We start from the raw sequence: 20,939 nt of genomic DNA, 5'->3' as shown, positions 1-20,939 counted from the left end.
AGTTTTTGAGACAGGGGTCTTTCTCAGCCCTTCCTGGAGAGGCTGGGGACTGAACCTGGGAGCTTTTCCATGCAAAACAGTTGTTCGGCCACTGAGGTATGGCCCTTTCCGAGTGCTTTCGTTGGGGATTTATTTCACAGCAGCACATTTTGTATTAGCATGCAAAATGCCAGGAGGGCATGTATTACTTACATTTCTCTTTGATACTGACACCATTTTCTGACTCCCAAAATGAATAAGCAAGTGCATAAGAGAAGCAGAACGGCTACAACTGCTGGCCAGGGGAAGGAAGTCTTTCCTGGACTAGTTGCAGTACCTGAAAAAAGAACCCCAGCTATCATAGGCAAAAACAATACAACTTCAAACAGCTGCTTTCTCCTCCCCCATTTCTAAACCAAGGGCTGATTCAGACAATACATTTTTCTTGTCAACATGCGAGTCGTACCTGGTAGTCACAATGAGAAACACATTGTGTGAAATTGCTGCTTGCAAGTAAAGCAGCAGCGCTTGTTCACAGCAGCTGGTAACCGAGGGGCTATGTTTCTGAGGTTCCTCTAGCGGAGCTGTTAATTGAACATTCATCCTGATTTGATTGCACAATGCATGCATGACGGTTATGCAATGTCCACTATTTAATGGGCATTCCTTCTGATGTGTTTGTGCAGAGGCTATACGACTTCCTGTCAACCAACCACTATCTATTTCTAGTGCTTTTCCCTGTCACTTTCCTTACAGCAAAATGTCTGGGTTTCTTTTTCTTTTTTAAAGCAGATTTGTTGTGATAGGGTACTTTAATCCTTTTTAATTTCACAAATATGCATTTTTGGTATGCAAACGAACCCTCCCACGAAACAGTGACAGTCTGGAGGCGACCCTGGAAACTGCGACAACTATATCTGTTTTTGACTGATTGATTAATACACATCCCAATCCTTGCAGCTTTGGAAAGGTAGAAGTGCCAGTTAGCTCTGAGAAACAGAAGCTTGAGACGTATGGTTGTCTGAAGTACTGTCAAGATCAAGGAAGCTTTACCCTGACTCTTTACTCTTCAAGATTTCAGATGGGGGTCTCTCCCAGCCCTATCTGGAGATGTAAGGGACTAAACCTGCAACATTATGGGTGCAAAGCAGATGGTCTTCCTCTGAGCTTTGTCCTTTTTGTCACATCACCTTTTGTGATAGGACAAAAGGTTCTGTTTCTAAGCAGGCAAACCACCACAATGGTTTGCAGTTTCACAGTCAAAACCAGCATCTTGCAGCATGCTAGCAAGCAATAAAAAATAGCTCTGAGCTCTGAACAACTAGTTCCCACTCAGGATGTGAGTGGCCACATCCTGCAGTTTCGGTCTTTCAGGGCAACTGCATGTATGTCACATCTATGTCAATAGAAGCATTTGGGAGGAGCTGTCCAAGCGCTCCTTTGCCTGTTGTCCTCTGACAAGGGGAAAATAGAGGCTTTTGCTTATCTCTGCTCTGTTCTAACCTATATTTTTGGTGTTGCCCTTTCTGCCCACACAGAAATTCTCAGATGGGTCTCAGAGGAGCGAATGGTGCAAAGGGAAGAGCAAAGAACAGGAAGCTTAATTTAGCTTCATATGGTGGTTAGCTCAGGTGGTTATAAATGGCATTGTGAGGCACTGTCATATCCAAACTAGTGGCTGTTACTTCTAGCAAAAGGAAATGAGGCAAATATAAGATGTTTCTCTAGAGCACGCACCATGGCATAATGGTCACTGAGGATTTTTAATTTGAGTCAAAATAAGAAAATCAAACACACGCTCATGTCTCAAATTGTCTGTCGGTTCACCGGATGTATGTTTCAGCCTTATGAAATTGCTCTTGATGGATATGCTTAGAGTTGCTCTGTGCCACTTTTAGGGCTTATTTGATTGCATTCACTGGCTTTTGTTAGGCTGTTTTATTTGTTTTTCTTCTGAGTACATTGTTGTATAACCATTCAAAAATATCATAAAAGCTGTACAATGTACACACACATAAATAATCAGTATGCATTAAAAAGAATGGACCAAGAATAGCACATGTTTCCTGATTAAGAAAGGGCAATTTATGCACAGATTTATATCTAGAAAGAACAATATTTGCATGAGATTCTGTGCTATTCATTTTTCTGCATGTGCTCTGTGACACACATATTAGGTCTCCCAGTAAAAAAAGGCTCATAAGGAACACCCACTGCTCCTGTACCACATAAAAGGTAAAGGTACCCCTGCCCGTCAGGGCCAGTCGTGACCGACTCTAGGGTTGCGCGCTCATCTCGCTCAAGAAGCCAGGAGCTGGCGCTGTCCGAAGACACTTCCGGGTCACGTGGCCAGCGTGACGAAGCTGCATCTGGCGAGCCAGCACCAGCGCCGCACACGGAAACGCCATTTATCTTCCCGCTAGAAAGCGGTCCCTATTTATCTACTTGCACTTAGGGGTGCTTTCGAACTGCTAGGTGGGCAGGAGCTGGGACCGAAAGATGGGAGCTCACCCCGCCGTGGGGATTCGAACCGCCGACCTTTCGATCAGCAAGTCCTAGGCTCTGTGGTTTAACCCATAGCGCCACCCGCGTCCCTGTAGCACATACACAGTCCCAAATGAATGGTTAGTACTGGTGGTGTTCAAACAGCCCACTCCATGCAGACATTTAATATGTGGCCGCACCCCCAATAGTGCACACTCTGCTGGTACCATCACCCTCTGATGTCCATGTGTGACATTTGAAGGAAAGCCGGCCAATGTATGTACAACTGTATGAGCATGGGCTTGCCATCCAGTCAGCTGTCCTGTGAACAGTTTCTAACTGAATGGAGAGCCCATGAGCTATACACGGCGTTCCGTGTGCTGCACTGGCTCGCCAGATGCAGCTTGTCATGCTGGCCACGTGACCCGGAAGTGTCTGCGGACAGTGCTGGCTCCTGGCCTATAGAGTGAGATGAGCGCACAACCCTAGAGTCTGACAAGACTGCCCTGTACGGGCAGGGGTACCTTTACCTTTATTATCATTGAGGGTTGAAGGGTAGGATTTAAACATGAATTCCCTTCATATAAGAGTTACATGTTTCCAGAAGCAGCACTGGAAAACCTACTAGATCTGGGCCCAAATGAAAAAGAAACAGTAACTCACCTGTGCTTTTAAACTGGTCCTTTATTGTGGATGAATTATCATGGCTAGTCAGAGAGGTTTCTTCAGTCACTCTTCTGGTGGATAGATCACCTTAAAAAACCAAAAACCCAGTGATCCCCACATGATATGTTACAGAAACTTTAAATTCCTATTCTGAAATGTTAACCATCTTAGCCTTTTGTTTATCTTGATGATAAAATTGTAGCCAACTAGATAATTTCCACTTTGAAAAGGGCTGAAACTGGCATCAACATAAATAAAACAATCTTAAAAGCTCAACCACACCTCAATGGGCTAATTTGTTTTGTTTCAGGCACTTAAATTCAGTAATGCACACACACAAAAAGCATGGAGATGGTAAGTTAAGGTACCTGCCTTAACTTTTGTACACGTAAGCATTAGCGCATTCTCTAGCTGCACATTTTGTGCTCACTTGTGCCTGAACCTTCATGCATCCAAATGCATATGATGCCATACAGTTCATTTTTATGTATGTGCTTGCTCACACACAAAGGAGTGCTACTCATAGGGAGACCCATAAGGAGCACCCAGTGCCCCTGCACCAGGTACACACTTCCAAATCAATTGTTAGTACTAGAGGTGTTCAGGTGACCCCTTTCATGTGTACATCTAGTGCATTCCCTCTTCTTCTTTCTTCTTCTTTGGCGATCACTCGTAGCTGAGTAAGATGAACACGGTTTTAGCAGTGAGTCCGTAAGTGACTGTGGAGGCCAGTTCTGGATCCACACGTCCTTCCACAGTGGGGTCATAGGTTTCTAGGTGAGAGTTGATCCTGGTGAAGGTTTGCCAAGCGTGCCTTCCTCTTAGCACATTACTCCCTTTCATCCTGAGTTCGAGCATCTTCAAAGTCCATGACACCTTTGGTAAGCGCTGTTCTCCAAATGGAGCACTCACAGGCCAATGTTTCCCAGTTGTCCGTGTCTATACTACATTTCCCCCTGATTTGCCTTGAGAGTGTCTTTAAACCTCTTTTGTTGACCACCAGCATTACGCTTTCCATTTTTAAGCTTGGAATAGAGTAGTTGCTTTGGAAAATGATACTCAGGCACCTGCACAACATGACCAGTCCAACGAAGTTGATGTTGAAGAATCATTGTTTTGACATTGGTGATCTTTGCTTCTTCCACTCCACTTGCACCATGCAAGGTTGAAGGATGGATGGTGGCTAACTGATTGAGGTTGAATCCTGACAAGACAGAAGTACTGTTTTGGGGGGACAGGAGGCGAGCAGGTATGGAGGACTCCCTGGTCCCTGAGGGACCAGGTGCACAGCCTGGGAATCATTTTGGTGGCTGGGAGCGGCCACCGAGACCATATAACACCGGTCCTGTAAGACCTACATTGGTTCCCAGTATGTTTCTGAGCACATTTCAAAGTGTTCTGACCTTCACAGCCCTAAATGGCCTCAGACCCAGTATACCTGAAGGAGCATCTCCACCCCATCATTCAGCCCGGACACTGAGGTCCAGCACCGAGGGCCTTCTGGTGGTTCCCTCACTGTGAGAAGTGAAGTTTCAGGGAACCAGGCAGAGAGCCTTCTCGGTAGTGGTGCCCACCCTGTGGAATACCCTCCCACCAGATGTCAAAGGAAAAAGCAGCTACCAGTCTTGTAGAAGACATCTGAAGGCAGCCCTGTTTAGGGAAGCTTTTAATATCTGACAGACTATTGTATTTTAATATTTTGTTGGCAGCTGCCCAGAGTAGCTGGGGAAACCCAGCCAGATGGGCGGGGTATAAACAATAAGTTGGTTTTATTATTATTATTATTATTATTATTATTATTATTATTATTATTATTATTAAATGTCCACAGGTGATATCTGATGGGGACTCCAAACATATCCAGCTGTACACACATCAGTTCTCCACCCAATACATAGCCCTGTTTGCGAACCATTCTCAATGGAGAGCCGATACTTACATATCTGCACTCTTGTGGGCTCCCACTTCAAACATGGTGCTGAGTATATGGACAGGGAGGCAAGGGTTGCTGTGACACTGGAGGGAGAGACACCAGGCACAACTGGTACCTCCAATACGCATTTGCTGTATGTGCAGAGAACGTCATTTGAACATCCCTACTGCCATGATCGATCGTTATGATCATGGAGATTTGGGGAGGGGAGGGGAAATTTAAGCATGAATCACCTTCCTTTAATCCCACACCTCCACCCAAGAGATCAATGGAAAGATTTCAAGATCAGGATCAAAAAGAAATGTTTGCAGCAGGATACATCTGAAAGAGAAACAGTAACTCACCTGTATTATTAAACCAGTCCTTCCCAGTGGATGAATGATCAAGTGTAATCAGTGTGGTTACTTCTGTCTCTCTGCTGGTGGATAGATTCCCTTTAAAAACAAATCCAGACCAACACCCCCAACATGATATATATTATACTGGCTTGATTTCCGTGTTCTGAAATTGTAACCATCTTAGCACCATTATTTATTTATATGATAAAAAATTAGCCAACTAGATATTTCAGTTTTGAAAAAGGGCTTATGTTGGCATCAGCATCAAGCAAAACAAAAACATTGGTTAAATGATGAACTAGTGAGTGTAAGATGTCACTCACTGTGTTGTATCTCAGGGTTGCCATATTTTAAAGAGTGAAAATACAGACACAAAAATTGTTGAGTTTTGTTTTGTTTTGCCAAAGTTGTTGAGCTTTGGGCAAAATCGAAAAATTATAATATTTTTGAGATATTTTTAAGAAAAATCAGCAAAAAACCCAACATAGATTGCCATACATCCGGATTTCCCCAGATATTTTTGCCAATTTCCAACCACATACTGCTTCCGACTGCAGTATTCCAGTAAGCCCGGGAAATTCCAGATGTATGACAACCCTATGAGCAGAAGTAATGGTACATGGTGGCTTTAATGATACATGTTTACAATTAAATTGCATACACACAGAGATTTTTGAATATAGTTATAACAGAAAAGCAAATAATGTTCTAGCATTCCTCTGCACATGTCATAAATATATGTGGACATATCTTCACTTAGCCCCATATCTGAAAATAACATTTGTTGTCTGGGCAATTTCAGACATTGTGGAACAGGACGAGGGAGGAAATCTGTGAGAACTGTTCTTCCTTTCCCCAGATTTCCATTATAATATCCAAAGCTTCTCCCCCTGTGGTGAGGGCATTGAGTTCCCTCAGAATCTGCAGCTCTTGCACCTCTGCATTGGGGAGATTTGAGCGAATTTAATTTCTTTTCCAGTGATCTATTGCAGCCCATGTATTTGGGTGGGTGGGTGAAGGAGGAAAATGGTATTCTTGTCAGACCCTTGCCCTCCACACTTCATCCGACACTTCTCACTTGTGTAGGAAACAGTTTGGGAGCGAGCGATCAATATTAGTTTGTTGGATCCTAATTGCGTGTTATGTATGTGAACTTTTAAGCAGAATGACTTGCCACAGGGAATAGCTTTTCGCAGCTTGTAAGTCAAGCAAGCATCCGCAGCCTGAAAGAGGAGCAGCCTGCTAAGCGTGTTAGACATGAGAAATGATTGTGTTAAGAGAATCGTAATTGTGAATAGCAAGCACTAACCCTTAGGCCACTGGTTAGAGTCTTCCCGGATTAATAACTGGGAGCCTTTTTCCAGGCAGCAAGACATGCAACATTTCAGTCAGAGCAATATGGTACAGCTGGGGTGGGGGTGGGGGGGAGGAAATCTAGCATGGGTTGAACTATTCAGTCTCTATGGGAAGGGCAACAGAGGGCTCAGAGTCTGGATGAGCCCAGAGTTGAAGGCAGAGGTGCAGTGGGACAGAGACAGGCATGGATGAGCTCCTGCCACTTAATCCACAGCAGGGAGGAGGATATAACCTTCTGCGTGCCATATAAATGAGCTTTTCTCAAAGAGAAAGACACCTGATAAGGTAAGCAGAAGAAGGAGTTGGTTGTATCTGCATGCCCAGCTAAGGGTTATATTGCCACATTTAGTTTGATAAAATAAATAAATCCCAAATTCCCCGTATTATGGACAACCAAAACATCACAAAATAGTGAGCAAGCTCTATCATCTTTCTTTGATCGTACAGTTGTACCTTGGTTCTCAAATGCCTTCTGACTCGAACGTTTTGGCTCCTGAATTCTGCAAACCTGGAAGTGAGTGTTCCGGTTTGTGAACTTTTTTTGGAAGCTGAAAGTCCGATGTGGCTTCTATGGCTTCCGATTGAGTGCAGGAAGCTCCTGCAGCCAATTGGAAGCCACATCTTAGTTTTTGAACGTTTTTAGAAGTCAAACGGATTCCATTCAAGAACCAAGGTATGACTGTATACGCAAAGGGATAGTTTGCATTTCTCTTCACTTCTGGATCTTTCATTGAAGCTAACTTCCCTCTCCCTCCCCTCCCCCCCGCCAAACCAAAACAACTGGTCTCTGCTGGGCAATGGATCAGCACATCTGGCTGTTAACATAGAAAGCTACTATAGGCTACTTACTTTGCGGCACTGCAGAGTAACTGGAGATCTTAGTAATGGTGTTATCTTGCAGGTTTTTAGTCAAAAGCCCGGGCTCTGTGGAAAACAAAGTGTCTTTAAGGTCCTTGTTCAAAGTGTTGCAGCAATGCTTTGTTGAAGAGATTCCCCATGGGACAGGTCGCAACGCTAGTGAAAAAGCTTTATTTTGTGGGGATACAAATGCCCTGTTCATTCATTTAAACAACATGCATAGACATGAAGTGTGGCTCAAGTGGGGGTGGGTGCTGTGCATAGCAAGCCCAATGTCATGTTCCTGCCACCTCCATCTCTGAAGGGGTATTCTTCCTGCATTTGGAAAACGGACTTAGAATCTTCCACATAAACAGCGGAACATACTTAAAATCTTCCTGAGCTTCCCTTTAGCCTCCTTGCCCCTCCCCCCACTTCTTCTGGCTTCTTCCCCATTTCTTCCTCTTCCTCTCTTCTACTGTAGGTTCCAGTGCTTTTCCCCCCTTAAAAAATATTTAGGACAACTCTCATTTTGACTCAAGAAAACCACCATTTTATAGTTCAAATCAGGAAAAATAAAAACAGTAAATGGACATTGGGGGTAGCAACAGGACTTATGATTCACCGTGCTAGAGAAGAAACTAAACATTTTAATTTTTTTTAGTTTCTGCTCCCGTTAGATTCACAAAAATTTTAGGGGTACGTGTACCCCTGTGTACCCCCAGAAAAAAATGCACTGGTAGCTTCCCTCCCTTTCTCCCGGCCACAGCTTTCTCAATACCTCTTGCCCAAATTTTACGGAGTCCATGTTTTGAAGGATGACACATTTCAAAGTCTTATTTCAGACATTTCTATGGGAAGAGGTCAATCATCCTTGACATCTATCTGGGTTTGGGGAGAAAAGAAACTGGCTCTTTGACACTGGCTGCAAGCTTGAGAAGGAGAAACGTACAGTGATTAACACTCTGTGTCAAAGTGTCTCTTAGTGCCTGGCGCACAAAGGATGTTCCTATGGAAGCTAAGCGCCGAACAGCTGTCATTCGGATTATCTCACTGAGCAAAGTTGAATGGGAAACTTTTACAGTGAAAAGGAGAAGGCAAAGGGAAGTTGCAGCTTTATTAAGGCAAGCAGGGGATTTGTCAGACAGCAAGAGCAACAAAAGCACTTTGCAACCAACATGACATTTATGAACCATGACATGGGACGTCTAAGGAAGTCGAGTGCCCTGTTCAATTCGGCAGTGGAGATATTCCACGCACGCAGTACAGATAGTCATGTTGAGCAGTGCCAATCAATGAAGTGAATAAAGAAGGACTTCCGCAAGTGTTTTCTCATATAACATTGCTGCATACAAAAGAGGAGGCTGTATCAGGGCCCCCTACACATCAACTAGATAAGAGAGCATACTTGAAAGCAATTGAGTTTGTATTCAGGTTCATGTTTTTAAAAGGCAAGTACATGTTGACATTTCAAAGGAGCATAGGAATCTGTTTTATACTGGATAAGGCTCCCTCCTTGTTGTCCTTCCACTGGCAGGTGAAGACTTTCTTGTTCCAACAGGCTTTTGGGAACTGCCTGCTTTTATTGAAAGAGCTGGGGCCATGCTGTTTTTATTGGAATTATTGGTATGTTTTTAGCATATTTTACACACACACACACACACACACACACACACACACACACACAATTCATTTGCAATTCATTCTGAGTTCCACCAAGGAAAAAAGGTGGGGTATAAATATATAAGTGCATTGGGCCATCTCAGGAGCTGGAGCCAAGCGATCAAAGCACAACAACAACTTCCCATCACTTCCTAAAGCTCTTCCTCTCCAGGGTTTTTCCCAAGCAGTCATAAACTGTGCCTGCACACAACCCCACTCCATTCTGCCTTCTTCATTTCTTTGAGTTCTAGGAAACTGGTGGGGGGGGGGGAGAGGCAGAGCTGATCACAACAGGAGGGGGAAACTGCCTGGGTTCTTCAGCAGCCTGCCTCTCTGTCTCCTGGCCCTACTCCCCTCCAGCCTCTACTTCTGCCTCAGAGTCTGAACTGCTCTCTGCCACAGCCTCTTCCTGCTCACCAAATCTTGTTACCGCTTCTGCTTCTGACACCTTCTCTTCCCAGTCTGCTCCTTCTTCTCCCTCTGACCATTCATTATCATTCCGCCACCACTCCCCTGGCTCTGAGCCTTTTTCCCCTAGGGGTGTCCTTGGGGGTTGCTCAGCTGATGCCTCCTACCACTCCTAAGCATCCAACAAGTCCATGACAATCCATCTATCTCAGTATTATCTTCACTCAAGGGCAGCGACATTCCTGGGTTTCAGACAATGTATCTTCCCAATCCTATCTTGATGTCAGGTATCGAACCTGGGACCTTCACTGTGCAAAGCAGATGCTCTACCACTGAGCTCCATCCCACTTTCTCACAGACATCCATGAAAGAACTTAAGAAATATTTTAGGAAAAGTTAGCTTGGCAACAAATGCGGCCGCAAGAAAACAAGCTCAGGAGTAGGTGAACCTGAACTAAAAAAAGAAAAGGAGAAACAGCCGACTGCTGCTCTTTGTCAGATGTATGAAATCCCATCATGATGCTATGCTGTGCCTGTCCTACAAGGAAATCTGAGCCAGCTCAAGACAAATGTTCAGCAAACAGCTGACTTGGTGCTCCATCTGGACCTCGGCAGCTCCTAATGTAATTTCACATGTGCACAATGGCTCCCAGGAGAGATGGATTCAGAGAATATTTTAAGAATCTCTCAGATTGCATTCCCTTTTGGGCTGCATCACTTGGCTATGATGAAGTCACTTCACTGCCGGTGCCTTGTCTGCTTATTTTACGAGGCGGACTTAAATATGTATATTAGAGAGTTGGCAAATAGAAATGCTGCAGATGAACAGAGGAAGCGGGTTAGTCCTTTGCCAAGTGACTTGGCCAGGGAAGGCAAAATGAAGAGAAAAACAAAGGAGAGGACACAAAACCACCCTATAAGAACTTGGAGAAACACACACATAGATTTTATGCTGCTTCATGTTCCCCTCTCTCCTTCTCTACCTTGAAAGGTCACACTCCTATATGTAGGAGCAGATGGGGGAATATAAGGAGAAGGGAGATGGTGGTTGAGAAGATTTGGCAGTGATGGTAGATTAGCACAGGGATGGGGAAACTCAGGCCTGAGGGTTGAATGCAGCTTTCCAGGCTTCTCTATATGTCTCCCAGAATCCTCCCCAAACCATACCCCCTTCTGCCCAGACCAAACTCCTGCTTTCCACACTCATTGCTTGGCTAGAGTGCATCTTTGAACTTTGCTCATGCTTCCTGTTTGCCTGGATGGGGGATAGAGAGAGGTATGCGAGTGAATCAATATTTTACTTCTGGCCCCTGCCCACCACTGACCTGTGGCTGCCTGTTGGGAGGTTGGCTAGAAAGGAACTGCAGCCGTCTGGCTGGAAAGAGGTCCTCAACCCGAGATCAGAACATTCTCCCTTCCTTACATGAGCAGTGTGTAAGAGCAGCTTGAGAACATATTGGCATGCTTGATATATCTTTGGTCTATTGAGGTGCAAATCAGACATTCCTGAATCCTTGCACAACATCGGACTGAAGTAAGCTGCTCTAGACTGAGTCAGAGCAGTGGTTCGCCTTACTCAGTAGTATCTGTTGGCTGACAATGGTTCTTCAGGTTTCTGGTTTTCATGGTTTCTAAGCTTTACCTGGAGATGGTGGGAATTGCAGCCTAAGATTTCCTGCAGGCAAAGCACACACACTACCACTGAGCTACCACCCTTTCCCTATCCTTAGGCTTTGAGGGAAAAACTTGATGCCAATTAGCCTAGGGGCGTTGCATGGAGCATGTGGGTTCAATTTGCCATATTGAACTTTCCACATAAACAACAAATGTAGTGAGATGCTCTCCAGTTGGACCATCCTAGGTAGAATGGGATACATGCTGGAATAGCAATATCAGAGCTTGGTAAGTATTTTAATCATTTATTGTTGGATGAATTTCTCAGAAAAGTGCCAAAAGTGTTTCATACAGATAAACATAACTTACCGGTACTTTTTGTGAGGGAATCCAAAACTGGAGGAACCTGACTACTGGATTTTGAAGCTTCCACCGTCGTAGTCTGAAGCCCTGTTGAAAATAACAATAGTCTCAAATGTAGTGGATGAAATGTCTAATAATAGCTTAAGAACAACTTAGTACTAACCGTGAGATTTGATTCTTGATAGGTGAAATCAACAGTAGGGTTTGTATGGTGGGGTAAGTCAAACCATGGTTAAGCAAGAGTTCAAGAGTGCAAGAATGCAGGTTTCTCACCGGTCATTTTGCCACTGCACATGTGCTGTGCCATGGTTTGGCTTAGGATATTGACTGAACCTGGTCTTGTGGTTTAGCTCTTCCAGCTTAGTGTGGCATGCTAGGCCAATGTCACAAAGCATGATCTAACATTAGTATTAATAATGATATAGTAGTTTGTATATGTGTATTTTAAGACACACAAACACATTTGCATATTTCCCAATGAAGATGTCCAAAATACATTGAGATAAAAGAATTTCATTAGTTTTGCACCTGAATATCTTTGCTTGTTAAATTCATTCTTCTTACACCTGAATATCTTTGCTTGTTAAATTCATTCTTCTTACAACAGAGTTACTTCAGCACGGAGCTTTAGTAACCTCCCAGAACCTTTATGGTTCTGTATTTAGGTGGGGAAACAACATCATGGCAGCTGAGAAAAGGCTCTACCATTGCCACATTTACTCTCAGTATTTATGTGATTTTTGTGTGTGCAGGTTTTAAGAAAAGCACAAAAATATAGACTTCACTTACTTTGTGTGGGGGAATCCGAGACTTGAGTAACTTGAGCAACAGATTCTGAGAGTGGCAAAGATGTAGTCTGAAACTCTGTTGAAAATAACCATTGCAGTGAACAATCCAATAATAGGCTAATGAAACATCACAATAACTAAGAGTTTGATTGGATTCTTGATGTACCAACACAATACACACAAAACATGACTTTTCATCAATATTGCAGTGACCTTACAATGACAACACAGGCCAATGTTGACAACACAGGCCAATGTTTTAAGATGAGAATACAAATTTCTAAGTACTCTGTGGTGCTGGGCAACATAATAAAGAGTGAAGTTTCATATCTATTCTAAATAATTTCTAGATTATGAAAATATTGTAGAGAAAGTGGATAGAATTTTGAGGCCACAAAAATCCAGCAGCATTTTTTGCAAAACAAAAAATTTGCAAACTTTACAAACTTTTCTCCAACAAACGAAGACATTTTTATTTGCCCAGGCATTTTAAATTTGTTTTACTGCCTGAGCCTGCTTCATAGTATTGCTGCCTTTCAGGGGTTTTTTTTTCCTATAAAAGATGTGTGGTGTTGATGTGATGTATTATCATTTTTACTGTTGCTGTACACCACTGTGGATTCTGTCATAATTGTGGTTTAGAAATTTTATAAATAATACCAAAAAAAGAAGAATATATTGCCTGCTGAATATGCATTTGTACTGAATATATACCAGCATATTCAACTGTTTTCTTAGCATGACTGAATTTATACCTTGAATACATGTGTGCAGTGATTTATGGAACGGAGTGTTTTTCTTTTGTTTCTGCAGACTTCGCATTGTCAAAGAGGCTTCAGTTAGATTGAGTTCATGCATATCATATGATCTTTGGATTTTAGGTGGCTCATAACTTAATTTGACTTACCATAAGGGAGAACTATTTCTTTAGATGAAATGTCATTTCCAGGGAAATGATACACAGACATGCATTTGAAAGGTTGATAAATGGATGGCCAAGTTGTGCTTCGTATTGTCAACAGTGATCTCCTCTCATAAAAACCTCCCTCAAACTTTGCATCTTCTTTTTGTATGGATATTCCTTTGAAAAATAAGTAGAAATGAGATCGGTCTTTATTTATTTCTTTTTTTAACCTTTAAAACTCATATTCAAACCTTTAAAACTCAAAGAAAACTCAAACCAGCTAAGAAGAAGGATAAAACCATAGCTCAAAGTTTTAGCACTGGGCCACAGTAAAGTGACAGAGCACCTATTTTCCATGCAAAAGATCCCAGGTTAAATCTTGGTGCTTCCAGAAAGGGCTGACAAAGACTTCTGCCAGAAACCCTGGAAAGTCAATACTGAGCTTTCTGGAACAATGGTCTGACTTAGCTTAATGTGAACATCATTTCAGTGTCAGGTTAAATTGCACCTCTTCTCCCTGCTTTTGTGGAATTATGATAATGGAATCCTTACTGTTGTGTGTGCCTCTTTCTCTGTATTTTTGAGGAAGGTGGAGTATTAGTTTATCATTAAATGAGAGTTGTGTTCAGCATAAAAGCTGCTTTTCCTCCCACATAGATTATGAATGTTTACATTCTCCTGCTCACAGAAAGAGTACTGTGCTCTCTGGTTACAGCCGGATATTTTTTAAAAGTGAATTTTTGAAATGCCATTTTAGAGAATGTTTGCATTACCTCCGGATTTGTCCTTCAGTATCTCTCCACCCATGTACCACTGAAGGTCGGGCTTAGGAAATGCCTTCCTTACCACACAAGTAATATTAGCCTATTAGAAAATCAAAGGAAAACAAGTCAATAATGGCTTGGCTATAATGAACATTACATTGCAGAGTAATGTTGAATTTTTGTGTGGGATAATCAGCCTCACATAACCTGTCCTTTTGTACTTATTTATTTACAGCACTTATGTGCTTATCTGCCAAGGTACCCAAGGTGGTTTACACTTTTAAAATACCCAAACAATTACATGTTATTAAATGTAAAGTTGCCCTGTGGTGGCGATGAGACTGTCCAACTGATGTTTTGTTTACCAGTCTCCCTCATTGCCTTCTTCCCTGAAGAAGTCTCAGGGTCCTTTAACCTGAGGAGGAGAGCAGTTTGACTGGAACAGGGACAGACCTGGAACAGGGACTGGAACAGGGACAAGCCCCCCTTGCTTTCTCCTTCTTCCCCAACAGGGAAGATGGTCTAAATCACCATAGTAAAGGTGCCATATCAATCAATAAATCAATAAGATGTTTGAATACTTCAGGGTAAGCTTTACAGAAACATTCAGTCTTTGATCCTCTGTCCCCATAATCACCCTGAACATTTTGTACAGAGCTGCAGGTGTATTGAAATCACTAAAATATTATCGCTAAAACAGTTCAAAACATGAAGGAAAGGATGATCATAGCTGTGGCTCCATCTGGCATGGGTTTTGTCTAAAAGAAGAGAGGATGTGGTTTGGTACCCCGTAGACAGTGCTAAATATGAGGACACCGCGAGCAGACCACAAGAGCCTTATTCTCGATGCATACAATGCAAAATACTAAACTACCTAGAGAAAGATGAGCTGTTAAAAAAACGCTTTTACCTTCATAGATCTGCTCATACCTGCAGAGTGTTATGTTAACTGAAGTTTGAAACTGAATGTGATCTGAGGTGCAAAATATAGACAGGGACTTAACATTTCCAGCCGTTTTAGAAAGCTCAGAACTGTGGGTGGTTGCTGTATTTTTTACTGCCCCCCTGTTGACCATATAAATAATTTATTTCACTTTTCTCTGCGGGTATAAAACTGAGAACAAGAAACGCAATAGGAAGATGGACAGATATAGGAACAACAACGCATGAGATTGAAATGACTCCTTAGGCTATCGAAGCAGGGATTATGTTAAAAGATGGACCTGTGGTTTCAAGCATATCAAACTTAGGAAAATGTTGTGATCTGAAATGGGCCAAATAAAACATTTTATTTTAAAATTAAAATAATATTATTTTAATAATAATATATATATATATATATGGGCCAAATAAAACATTTTATTTTAAAATTAAAATAATATTATTTTAATTATATATATATATATATATATATATATATATATATATATATAATCTGGGATGTGTAGATTTTAAAATCTGAATTAGACAGGATAACTCCTGGAGCCTTCTTCGGGTGTTCTTCTTGCATGTAAATATATACAGTTACCAGTGTACAAAGCTTGGCTCCCATTACCAATCCCCTCTATGCATTGCCTGATAATGCATAGAGTGGATTGGTAATGGGTGTGGCCTGCTCCTGAGATGATCCCATTCATAAGAAGGGAATGGCATGGAGGAGAACGACATGGGCAACTGCCTTATACTGAATCAGAGCATTGGTCCACCTAGCTTTTCATTGTGTACATCGACAGGCCTCAGCTCTCCAGGATTTCAGAGAGGGGACATTATGAGATCTGGAGATGCTAGGAATTGAACATAGTGCCTTCTGTATGCTTCCAACTCTATGATTCCATGATTCTATTCAAGGCAGCTGCTCCAGCACTGAGCTACAGCCCTTTCCCTGTGGTCAGGTAAATCCTGAAACAGGTTGCATGTAAACAAAGGACAAGGATGAGATAATGTGTTGTTCTTTTCTATTCTTTTATGCTGCCTACAGATGTCAAAGAATGAGTACTTCGAGCTAATGAGCATTCTGAATTCTTTCCTTCAAAGGTTCAATACCATCTGAGGGCCACATAATTACTAGGAGGAAATTCTGACTGGATGGTTCCAAACTTGAGGGGGAAACTTTCCCAAATCGGTTGCCCTAGCTGGTTTTCTTGTGGCCGAATTCTCAATTTTGTCCCATTTGATTGGATGACTGGAGCAATAAAGCTATACACTAACTCATGCATTGGTACCTCTAAATTTACTCACCTCTCTTGTGAAACTTGCTTGGAGGCCAATAGAGATTTCTGGTTTCACTTTAGCACAGAAAGAAAATACACGTTTACATTAGTTAGACAGCAGCCAAGTCAGCACTGCAAATTCTTGCACAATAATCATTACTTTGCATTTATGAAACAGATTCAAATAGAAGAGGAGATGATGTTCAAGAACAGTACTACAGATACTAGGATCTATTCAACAGCCTAGCAATAGCTCAGTTATGGCTTTGGTTTCAACTCCCCACTGAGTACAGTTTCTTGGGGGAATGAGACTAGTTTCCTTATTTCTACTTCGCCAAAATCTGAAGGACAATTCACAGAGGCTTGGCTATTAAAATAACTTAAGACATTTTCTTCCCATTTCTTCCTATGCAGTCACCTGCATCCTTTCTCAATCTTGGGTCCCCAGATGTTGTTGGACTACAACTCCCATCTTCTCTAGCTAGCAGGCCAGGGATGATGAGAGTTGTATTCCGACAACATCTGGGGACCCAAGCTTTGTTGCAGATATTAATATTGCACAGCATGAAGAAATTTGTATAAAGCATATACATATTCAAGCATAGGTTCTTCTTCTTAAATATATAACATAATTGTGATCAAATCAAAGATCAAAGCTCTGTTTCTTTCATACCTGCATTAGTCTGCATCCAGTCTAAGGTTATGCAACTCCTGGAGAGGCATCTTATCATATCCTTTTCTCACTGTGCCAAAAGGCAAAGGCAACTACCTTTCAACATGAAGATTTGCAAGTGAATACCTTGAACACATGATCTAAGGTTAAACACTCATGTGAAGGCCAGCAGGGAACATCAACAATTATCAACCCAGCTAGAAGCTCAGAAAGCTCTTTCTAGTATATTAGTATATTCCAATGAAATCTTCCAATGTTAAACCCTTAGCTACACACATACAGGCATTCTCCATCTCAGTGTGCAATTAAACAATTAACAAAGTTCAGGGAGGCTTTCTGAACAAGGTGAGGTGAGGCACAGATGACTGCTGAGAAAGGATTTGCCACAAATTGGGCTTGGATCCTAAACCAAGATAATTTAAGGAAGTCGCCAGAAGGAAACTTTGCTGTCTTCTCTTTCCTCCCCTGAGCAGCCCCCTTTTTTCAGGAGCACATTGTCCCACATTTTTCAGGAGCAACTCCCCCTCTGGGGAAGGCTATAGATTGGTGGCAGAACATCTGCTTGGTCAAAGGGTTCACTCCCCAGTATTTCCTGGTAGATCTGGGTAAATATCCCATGTCTGAGGACCTGCTGCAAGTGACTGCAGACAGTACTAAGCTAGATGGAGCAATGATTGACTCAGTATAAGAACACTATCTATTTTCCTCCATAGAGACTTTCTTAGGGTTGGAGATGGCAGGTAGTGGGAAGAGCTGACTGGAAACTTTCATTCTGTGAACTCCCTTCAATTCACTTAGATTGGGGTCCAAGGCAATTTTCCATCAATGGCGATGCTCTATGGGCAAACTCAGATTGTACGAGTTGATGAAGCTGTCCTCAGAGCACCCCATCTCAAGCCCAGATGCCAAGCACTGGGCATTCCAGCACATGGATACTGAGGCTATTAAAACACTCCAGATATCATAAGCCACTGGTACACCAGATCATCAGAGGATTTGGGATAATAAACATGCTCAGGATTGCAATGCTGTAGAGCAGAGCCAACAAAGGGATGCATTTCCTGAGACTTTATAAGGCAGGCATTACTCTCCCTCACATCGCTGGCATGCCTTTCTTCACTCAAACTCCCCAGTAAAAATCTATTTATACAATTAGGATGCAATGGGTTGCAATGCAGTCATTCTGTTATAGCAAGGACATTATAGAATCATAGAATCATAGAGTTGGAAGAGACCACAAGGGCCATTGAGTCCAACCCCCTGCCAAGCAGGAAACCCCATCAGAGCACTCCTGACATATGGTTGTCAAGCCTCTGCTTAAAGACCTCCAAAGAAGGAGACTCCACCACACTCCTTGGCAGCAAATTCCACTGTCGAACAGCTCTTACTGTCAGGAAGTTCTTCCTAATGTTTAGGTGGTAAAGAGAATCCTGTGGCAAAGAGAACGGCCTGCTTGTAATTAATTTTTGGCTCTTCTGTGAATGTACACTTTGCACTGAAGAGCACCGACCAGAATGTAACACAAGAGAGGGAAGAACATGTGGTCCTTCAGATGTTAGCATCCTAGAACCACAGAATTGGAGAGCTGGAAGGGACCCCGACTCTACAATTGTTGGACTCTACCTCCCATCATACCTAGGAAGCACGGCCACTGGTCAGAAACAATGGATGTTGCAGTACAACATATGCATGGCCAGTTTCCCCATGCCTGCAGTACAGCATTGCTCACAGTGGCCTTGTTTAAACCATACTATGGGGTTGGACTAGATGACCCTTAGGTGCTTTCCAACTCTAGAATTCTATGATTCTATTCAAATGAGTTTGGATGAGCCTCAGGTTTGCCTCACCCCCACCCCCACCACCCTGCTTCACATCCTCTCTTCTTCTAGCATGGCTGCAAGGAGGCGACGAGAAGCAATTGCTTCCTGTTTCAATGGACCGTGGTTTGGTTTTATGTCTGTTGCTCACCCAGCCTTGTTCCCGCAGTGCTGAATTGTGGTGTTTAGCATCATAGCCAAAGACAGTGTTTGCTAGAGAAAGAGCGGGCCTATTATCTTGTCAACCAGTAAACACCCCAAGCGGATGAATGCAAAAAAATGCAGACCAGGTGGTTTAAATTAAGGTCAGGAAGAGGTTGGTTAAGTAGCTGAATATTTTGCAGCTCCCAGAGCTGCTCTCTGCATTCTCACAATGCTGCGTCAACAGTCTTATTGTGTCATCCTTCCTTTGATCCAGTTCTGCAGTAACACTCATTGCCTCCACTTTGGTCCTCCACGTCTGCCAGTTATCCTTCCCCCAGTGACTTGGGTTGGGTTTTGTTCCCTCCAGATGGGTTTGTTTTACTTTGAAGTGAAGTTATGTTTTCTTAATGACTAATATCCTTCATCCTCCAACTCTGTTTCTGAGCATCTTTTAACCCAGTTGGGTGAAAAGACAAATTTTGCAGGATGTTGGGGTTTGTTTGTTTTCTTGCTAGCTATTATTTTGTACTCTCAACCAGGCAATGCAGCGGACAGCAAGGGATACTGCTGTTATATGGAAGAGAGGAAGAATAAAATAAACAGACTGTCTGACTTTTGTCCAGTAGTTAGTGATAATGCTGGGGTGGGTGGTCACACTTCTGTAAGAAGTGAAGAGCAAAGCTTGAAAGAGCAGCATCAGGAGCAAACAAAAATCTATCTCAAACAATCCATCCATTCCACTAGATGCTCTATCCATTTGACCAGATCATCTTTATGGTCTTGGATTTTTTCTTATCTATCAAGTTGTAAATGGCAGATAAAAACCCTGAACTATGTATGATCAGTGTGCCTATCACAATCAAAACTGCATTTATCAGTCCAGTTAGTCCTGCCTCCAATACTCAGTGACCTTCAGGCTCCCTTCCAAGTCTATAATTCTATGATTCTGTGATTATCAGAACAAACAAGTCCTGTCCCTTGTTTTCCATGCATGCCTGCAGCAGGACAATCTGCAAGAAGGGAGCCTGTACAGCAAATCCTTGCTTGCTATGATCCTGCCTCCAATCTTTGGCAAGCATCCTTATTCAAATGCTCGTAACCTCCCTAGACTCATATAGACATACTGCAGGAAGTTTCTTTCCACCGAAAAATAATAATCTTCCACATATTGAACTACATATCAAGGAGAGGTATCGACTTTGTCCTAGTCCCTGACATGTTAGTTTTTCATATGCAAGGATGTCACTCCTCTCCTCAATGGAGAGCATTTTGTTATAGAAACCATCACCAGACATAGACTTATCTAATCAATGAGAAGTGGGACTAAGGGCTCATGCAGACTGCCACTTGACCCTGGGGAAACCCAATCTTTACCGCTGAATCGGAGCAAACATCAATTGGGTTTTCTGCAGATTGACATTTGCTCTGATTCAGTGCTAAAGAGCAGGTTTTCCTGGGGGAAGTGGTGCTTTCTAGACATGGCACAAGCGGGTGTGTGGGCAACCCAATATTTCAGGAGAATGGTAAATTCACATTATGGCAACCTTTCCAGCATCTGAAGTATTCTATATTCCTTTCACTCTTCATCTCAGCTTTCATGGAGTATGATTCCCTAACACAGATGCTCAATCAAATTCTGATTGCCATCTGAGCTCCTGCCCCGGATCTCACAGCCATGTGAGGAAAGGCAGGTGTCAACTTGGATTAGGGCTGTTGCTGCTGTGCTGCCCACCCAAGCATGGTGTGACAGGTAACTTCTTTGTGGGCACCAGGCAGAGATGTGGCTTTTTAGTAAAACATTTTGCTGATGAAATAACTTTTGGGCTGGCTCAGCTTGCATTTTTGTTGACTTCTGGATTTGTCAATTTGAGTTTTATTGCATTGGTAAAACAAACATTATTGGTTTTACACAGTGCAATTATTTAATCTGTTGGCCGCTTTGACTTTCCTTGGAGAATAAGGTGGAGTAGAATTTAAAAAAAACTCGCTGTTTTACTGT

The 20,939-nt window shown here is 42.5% G+C and overlaps 1 protein-coding gene and 1 long non-coding RNA gene across 4 annotated transcripts in view; one reads left to right on the top strand and one right to left on the bottom strand.

The window, feature by feature from the left end:
• LOC310676528 overlaps positions 1–20,939 on the top strand; it is a 719,806-nt gene that overhangs the window by 166,712 nt on the left and 532,155 nt on the right. The gene's annotated exons all lie outside the window — the stretch shown is intronic.
• The window catches only part of CD96 (CD96 molecule), a 29,503-nt gene that overhangs the window by 3,238 nt on the left and 5,326 nt on the right, over positions 1–20,939 (bottom strand). For 2 of the 3 annotated variants that reach the window (XR_014510576.1, XM_083438414.1), the window contains exons 3-11: positions 16,335–16,381; positions 14,106–14,196; positions 13,336–13,509; positions 12,430–12,504; positions 11,647–11,727; positions 7,606–7,680; positions 5,407–5,496; positions 3,127–3,216; positions 193–316 (exon numbers count right to left, since the gene is read on the bottom strand). Coding sequence is in view for 2 of the 3 variants with exons in the window: in XM_083438414.1 (XP_083294540.1) it covers positions 193–316; positions 3,127–3,216; positions 5,407–5,496; positions 7,606–7,680; positions 11,647–11,727; positions 12,430–12,504; positions 13,336–13,509; positions 14,106–14,196; positions 16,335–16,381 (847 nt within the window). In the remaining variant the exon portion in view is untranslated. Of the gene's footprint in view, positions 1–192; positions 317–3,126; positions 3,217–4,989; positions 5,194–5,406; positions 5,497–7,605; positions 7,681–11,646; positions 11,728–12,429; positions 12,505–13,335; positions 13,510–14,105; positions 14,197–16,334; positions 16,382–20,939 lie in introns of those variants that run through there. The other variant, XM_083438415.1, reaches the window with a different exon arrangement.

The sequence above is a fragment of the Podarcis tiliguerta genome (genome assembly GCF_965153285.1).
Source record: "Podarcis tiliguerta genome assembly, chromosome: 4".
Classification (NCBI taxonomy): Eukaryota; Metazoa; Chordata; class Lepidosauria; order Squamata; family Lacertidae; genus Podarcis; species Podarcis tiliguerta.
This window is presented reverse-complemented; position numbering and strand designations above follow the sequence as displayed.